General features: G+C 39.7%; 1 protein-coding gene across 6 annotated transcripts; it reads left to right on the forward strand.

Annotated features, from left to right (window-relative positions):
• The first annotated feature begins 314 nt into the window (after window positions 1-314).
• Window positions 315-7039, forward strand: LOC5510677 (neuropeptide FF receptor 2). 6 transcript variants are annotated; one of them, XM_032379842.2, is made up of 4 exons: window positions 315-724; window positions 3579-3892; window positions 4265-4390; window positions 4681-7039. In XM_032379842.2, exon 4 carries the CDS (start codon window positions 5097-5099, stop codon window positions 6309-6311), a length of 1215 nt encoding a protein of 404 aa, XP_032235733.1. In that variant the 5' UTR covers window positions 315-724; window positions 3579-3892; window positions 4265-4390; window positions 4681-5096; the 3' UTR covers window positions 6312-7039. The 6 variants fall into 6 exon arrangements, with proteins under 6 accessions (XP_032235733.1, XP_032235731.1, XP_032235734.1 ...); XM_032379840.2 differs by lacking the exon at window positions 315-724 and adding an exon at window positions 2086-2591; XM_032379843.2 differs by lacking the exon at window positions 315-724 and adding an exon at window positions 2086-2591 and having other exon boundaries at window positions 3579-3806.
• Window positions 7040-7204: the final 165 nt, after the last annotated feature.

Below are 7204 nucleotides of genomic sequence, written 5' to 3' on the forward strand. Positions count from 1 at the left end.
TTTATAAACCATATATAGTAAAGCTAAGCGATAAGATTTTGAACATCTGTAACATAGTATCTTCAGTCTTTATGCAAAGCTGGAGCAATTGATCTCTTCTCTTCCCTTATCCATTATCGCTTAGCTATATTCCCCCTTGACGGAAATAGCTTGTCAAATCCTTAACTTTGTAGCATAAAAAATCTGCCGAACAAGCCGCGGCAACAATTTTTTAGACAAATGCTATCAGCCTCTCTTTCATGTCTAATTTCGGCACCAGTTTGCGCTCGCCATAAGCGATAGCGGAAATTGGCTATTGACGTCACCCTTGCTAGTAAAAGACTCGAGGCCGGTCATTTTACATGGAGCTAACGTGCGAGAAATGAAATTTGTTCCTACTTATATGCAAGAGGTGTAATGTTTCCAAAATTGAGGACACACTGCTACTTTATGACGTCATCACACGATATCGCTCGCAGCAACCATTTTGTGGTCAACCAAAGGTTCAGATGTTTTGTTAAAACAAAAGGCTCGAAAGTTTTGTTTAAACCAAAAGTTCAGATATTTTGTTTATTCTCAGTTCCTTTTTGAAAACTTTTTTCTGCAATGTCTATTTTTAGATAAAAAAAAAACTGTGCGTTTACTGCTAAACGATTAGAGCGTTTCTCTTTGAACTTCCATTATATCCTATGCTTTTCAGATGATTGTCTTCGTGAGATTAACTTGATATAATCCGGAAGACTTAGTAAGTATATTGGCTGTAGTTTTGTAGGAGTTTTTTAGTATTATTGTTATCCCTGTACGTATTACATCTTGTATCTTATTCCCTGCTATGAGCGCGCACGTCTATGACAATTCTAAGAGAAAATTTGATTGTTAAATGACGCCAGCTTCAATTTATGCAAGTGCTATCTTTTTTCTATTTTTGGATGACTATATGCGTATGATGTTCATTCCTTTTACCTGCCGAACAGAAAACAAATGGTAGAATTTGGAAAAGATAGGAATACAAATATGAGACCAGTCTACAAGGTCCAATAATGTTTATCCAAGTAATGTTTATGCCTAGGGAGGTAGCTTCACCGCCAAAGAAGTATTACCATATACTGTATCACTATACTATAATTACCTGTTTGGAACAGACTAATAGAAAAATGAAAGATAAGGAAAAAAAAACATAAGGGAAAGTTTGGAGTTGAGCACTCTTTTTTCGATTCATTTTTCATTTCTACTTCCTTTTATAACTCGGTCAGAAAAATCGCCCACGCACCTTTAATTCCATGCCTTAATAACAGTTCTGTTCCTCTTGGAGAGAATTCGCGAATCCAGCCTTTAAAACACGCGCACGGAGTGTCATAGAAATGTAAATGGAGACGTTTAAGAATTTGAGTAAGAGATTTTTTTTAAAGAAGGCATCAAATGCACCGCAAATAATTCTGAATGTTATATTTCATCAACATACTTTTTGATAATATGGAACATCGTTGCTCATGTTATTAAAGGTATAATGCCGGCATGATATTAGCTACAGTTGAATGACGATGATCGTACCCCTGTACCTTCGGTAACTCGAACTGCGCTACCTACTAAGGATTTGTTTCGTACTTTTATTGTACTTTTAACCCCCAATAATACGAATTCTCGATAACTCGATCATTACGCTAACTCAAAATTGCAGTTCCTAATCGTAGTGATATATTCAATATTGCATGTGTCATGTATGGTTTATTTTTGCAACAAGGTCCGTTATAAAATTATGGTGCACCTTTAGGTACATATTGGATATCTCCACATATTTCGGCTACATTTCACATATCTAAACTGAAATTCTGGCATTTTAGTTAAAATTAAATAAAAATTGAATGCTTTGGCTTCTTATGGATTTCTAACAGGATTTTTATGGGAACAATTCGTAATAACAAAGCCAATTAAAATGCTTAATTGATCTTTCTCAAGATCGGAATTATTAATATAGGAAACAAAGTACACAACATAAAAGTGCATTTCGTTTATTTAATTGTGGTACAAAGAGCAAAATATTCCTATAAACATTATTGTGTTTTATGTATTGATAGGTAGCATTGTGTAGAATATCGGAAAGAACGATTCATGCAAAAGAAAAATATTAACTTTGTAACGTAGACTGAATTTCTTTTAGTATTTCCTTTTTAATTTATCACACAAAAGATTAAATCCGGTTAAAATCACATTAGTCTTAATTGACTCCAATTCGCGTTTTTAAAAATAAAACTATTACTGGTTCTTATAAGATGTAAGCCATTAAAATTTAGATTCTTAACTTCAATGAATCCGCTAATTACAGAACTCAGGTCCTGAAAACAAACCAAAATGCGCTAACAAGGCCTTGTTATACAATACACTTATGATGCAGGTTATATCCGAGAAGTCTTTCAATCAAACTATTTACACAATTTCGCATTTTTCTAGCAATGAAAAATCACCAGGAAGTTATTCTTTTTTTAGATATAGAGGAATTGTTGAGTTAATGGTCTCCTCTGTATATATAACACACGCAGAGTTGTTGGTTAGTAGGAAAGGAAACTGAACGTTCGGAATAACCAAAAAAACAAGACAGGGCCATTGTGCCGTAGGTAAGTGTGGGAACGAGTATTGTCATATCTTTTTAATTATCTTTCTCATCACAACCTCCTAGCATTTACACCAATTCAACTGCGAAACCTTTGTAGAGTCACAGATTCTGCTTTTAAACGGTAAGGTCGCTCTAGATTTGACAGCCACGTCTTGCGTCCAGTATATCACTTGGAAAATCTTATAGAATGTGTATAGTGTATCTTGAGGAAATACTATCAGAAAATTGATGCTGTGTTACATATCGAGAATCATAAAAACGGACAAGCGCTGGGATAATTAACGATGAGAGAGTAAAATCGGAAATGGCGACGGAAGCAACTTGCGATGACAGTGTGGAACATGCGCGCAAGCTTGCTTATTACTTGTATCGCTTCTTGTGACGCGCAGTTTGTACTGATACCCGTATTTTTAAGTTATGAATGCTAAATTTGGTCTTCTACGTAATACGACCTGTGTTATCCCCATTACTTGTTTGTGCGGTTTTTCTATTAATAAAATAATGAGATAATGATATTCTTGTACGTGCGGACACTATGTCGGCTCGGAGTATGACCCCTGTTGATTTTAAAGCAAAGTAATATTACGGTCGTAATGTTGTCGTATTGCCTACAAAAAGTTCAGATTAACAACCTAAACATTTTTGGAAATCAGATCCTGCAAGCCTTTTAAGATAAGAAGCCGACTTAAAACTAGGTTCAGTCTGTGTTTGTTAAGCGCTAAGAGTTGTCAGAGAATCTGTCCCTGCGGGTACGGTGAAGGCAAAACCGCCTCTTAGCTCTTTGCTATTCCATTTAGCTAGCCAAATTATATTGCGTAGCTACGCAAATATACCACAAGTCATTATTCATACTTCTAAAGCAGCAATATGCAAAAATAGCTATTTAGTTTGAGAAACCGGGGTCTTTTCAAGTTTAAGAAAGTCCGACACCATATCAAAATAACTGCGAGCAATTTACTAGACCTTTTTGGAATTTATTGTTTTCCAGAGCATTCCGAACTTAAAATCACCTTTGGGCAGTGGTATGGTTTATTCACCAAAGGAGTGTAAGTGAATTCTGGAGAAAGACTGCAAAGGGTGGCACAGTTAGCGGAGGATTCAAGAGAGTGTCGGTCTTCAAGAGTGTTGTTTCACTCTGTGCTTCATTAGGGCATGAAACCGCGATCGACACAAGGGGTAGCACATAGTACGGCACATCTGATAGCCTTAAAATGCGGTGAGCTGCAATCTTTAGTTGATCGTCGAAACAATCAACAGCCACACCACGATCCGCAATCGGGGAAACGACAAATTCTAATTTAGGTATTACAATCTCGAGATAAGAAAGCCTTTAAAGACTAAACGCGTTTTTTAAGAGTTAAAGCTGTTAAAGAGTGAAAACTGGTGCGGGTGGAAGATACAGTACTGCCGCTGTTGGTGTTGTTATTGTTTTATAGGTTCTCGGGTATTTTTCATCAAAATTTCGTATGGGTGATTGGCAGGTAGGGCGAATATGTGCGTGTAAGTCTGACCTATTTTCAAATTAAGAATTTAGAGTCGATTAGACTCTTTGATACATGCCCCCCGCATGTGCAAATTGTGTGGCGTACAGTGCTAGTGGGTATGGATTTTTGTTAATATGCAGCTCAAATGCTCACAGGTCGTTTGAACTTCATGTTTGTTCCTTTCTCTCAGGTTGTTTTAGAGCATCTCTGGATCAATTACTCGAGATATAATCGACAGTAGCGTCACACCCCAGGCTAGTATGAAAGTGATCGTTGTCAGCGAGGGAAACAAACCAGAAATGTAAAACATTAGAGCGTGAGTATTACCCGTACGCAAACACAACAAGAGGCGTGAAATTCACCTGTGGATTTTGTAAAGTATGAGATTCTTTAAGAAAAGAACAGTAAAGCTAAGCTTAGAATCGATGTAAACTCAAAGAGACGTCAGAAAGTATAAGTCAAAGCGAGTCTGCCTCTGTCTGCCTTGTCGACGTCTAAAGAGAGATGACAGCAAACAGTCTAAGGATTATTGTATATAACCAAGACAACATGAGCCACATGAATAGATCTCCGTACAGTAATCACTAATGTTTTCTTTCTTCTTAGCTGAAACGTGACTGGTTGAATCGTTCTACAGTTAGACATCATCGTCACCACCTGCTTTTAGCCGCTTGCCCCTCGGAGTTAAAGGCTTAGTCCGGCTTTACTACATTAGTGGCCGTGTCTCGGGGCACGCAGGCGAACACTGACACCATTAATCACAGCATTTTGACAGGGATTAAATGGACTCAATTCGTTTTATTGCAATCCCGATGTTTACAATCCTTAGTGAAACCAGTCAAAACTCGAGTACTTGCAATTAACGAGGACACTAAAACCTCGAACGAACGGAAGCTTTGGAAAGAGCCCGCGGTACTTCTAATTGGTTTTGGGTTGTATCTGGTTTGGGGAATTTTGAAGCCATTATTAAAGGAGAACGGCGCTCAGAGGCTGGGGTTCTCACAACGCCTTGACTCGACATCATGGAAGAGCACCACCACGCCGGGAATTTCGATACTCAAATAAACGTCACAAATACAACTCTCGGGTTGACCGGTAGTACATCTGCCGAGTTCCGCGCTATTAAGATTCTATTCTACTTCATTATACTAGCATGCAGCACACTGGGAAATGGCTTAGTCGCGTACATTATCTGCTCGACTCGAAGCATGAAGACCTCGTCTAACTTCCTAATCTTGAATCTCGCGGTTTGCGACCTGCTAACCCCTCTTATCAGCATTCCGTTCGACTTCGCAGTGGAAGAGAGCAACTACCAGTGGCTTTATGGGGAATACATGTGTAAGACCTTATGGCCGGCGGCTACCCTAACAGCCACGTCCTCCGCCCTGACCCTGGCTCTGATCTCCCTTGATAGATACCGTCTAATTATGCATCCCTTCAAGCCGAGACTGACTACTAAACAGATCAAACTCGCGATTGCTTGCATATACGTCATTTCTGTAGCTTTAGTGACTCCTTATGTCACGATGCTGGGAGTAAAAGACGGTTCGTGCACCGAGAACTGGCCGCGGTTCGTCTATCGTCAGGTGTACACTGTAGTGCTCTTCTGCTTTCAGTACGCCTTACCGTTACCATTCATGATTACCATGTACGCGTTGGCTTTGGTAAACCTATACTCCGCTACTCGAAAAACCACTAAAATGATTTCCAAGGCAGCCTCGCCCGCACAGATATACCGTGTTGGCGACAATATGAATGGCATGACTACAAAAGAGACGAAACTCCTCAAGAAGTCCCTCAAAACTCAACAGGAACACTATGCCAACCAGCGCGCCACGAAAATGTTTATCACTGTGGTGACCGTCTTCGCCGTGTGTATGTTACCTAATCAGGCAGCTTGGTTATGGATGGACTTTGGCGGCCATGTGAGCGATTCCTTCAACACGGCATCAATCGTATGCTGGCTCTTCACCTATACCAACTCCGTCGTAAACCCGGTAATTTTCACGTTTTTTAGTAAGGATTTCAGACACGGAATGCAAGACGTCTTTAAAAAACTGTGTCAATGGAGCTACACCGAGTTCGACTCGTCTAGACGGTCCTCCGTCAGCGGCTCAAGACGCCCAAGTAACGCATGCGCGTTCGTGAGCCAATCAAATTCCACATTAGTCAGTAATACGTCATACAGACCGATGACTCCAGATATGAACGTCTCTTCGTCTGAGACGATGTTATGACGGAATTAAAGAGCTCTTGTCAGCCACATCTTTGTTGTATTTTGAAATTCGAGAAAACCAAACTAAGAAAACCATCTAAAAGCAAAGTCTATACTTTATTTGCCAAATTCAATTCGAAAATATTTCAATAGCATCCTCTAATAAGCCGATGGAAATGGATGCATTTACCCACTTTGCATTTTGCTCGAATGACAAAATGGCGGCTGACAAACACTCTTTAAAAGAAATGCGAATGGTGATATGGACGCTATACCTTATACGATATAAATAATGTGCCAAAAAAGCTTTTTGAGCTCTCTAAACTGGGAGACACTTTGGGTAGGGGTGAGGTGGAGGGAGGGGCCACCCTTCGCATTTACAGATAGAAGCAAAATCAAACTTTGGCTTAAAACGATGCACGCGCGTAGCTATGAGGAAAAAACCTGTTTTCGGAAAGGAGGGGGACGTTACCCGCATATTTGTTAGTGGGGAGAGCGTCACCCCATACATGAAAACCTTTCCCGCTAACCATTCAAGCGAAAATCACGATATTGTTTTTCAGTGAGGGGGGGGGGGGGGAGGTAATTATGGATATGGGAGTATGCTTCGCCACTAAAGACACAGGTAGCCCAAGCTATAGATGGATTGTCTAAAAATATGATAAAGTATAACAAATAGAGTTCTCGTTTGTGCTTGTGTGTGTTTTTTAAATTGCATTGGTTACTGAATTATATAAAAAAATACTGGCATCTGATGTCTCGAGGGCAGTTGTTTGATTACGAAGGCAATATACTGACTTTCACCAAACTCTTCGAGAGAATTCTTTATGGCTAACCATTCAAGCGAGGATCACGACATTGTTTTTAGGGGAGGGGAGGGGGGGGGGGGGGAGGTCATCATAGATATGGAAGATC

This window comes from Nematostella vectensis, chromosome 1 (assembly GCF_932526225.1).
Source record: "Nematostella vectensis chromosome 1, jaNemVect1.1, whole genome shotgun sequence".
NCBI classification, from domain to species: Eukaryota; Metazoa; Cnidaria; class Anthozoa; order Actiniaria; family Edwardsiidae; genus Nematostella; species Nematostella vectensis.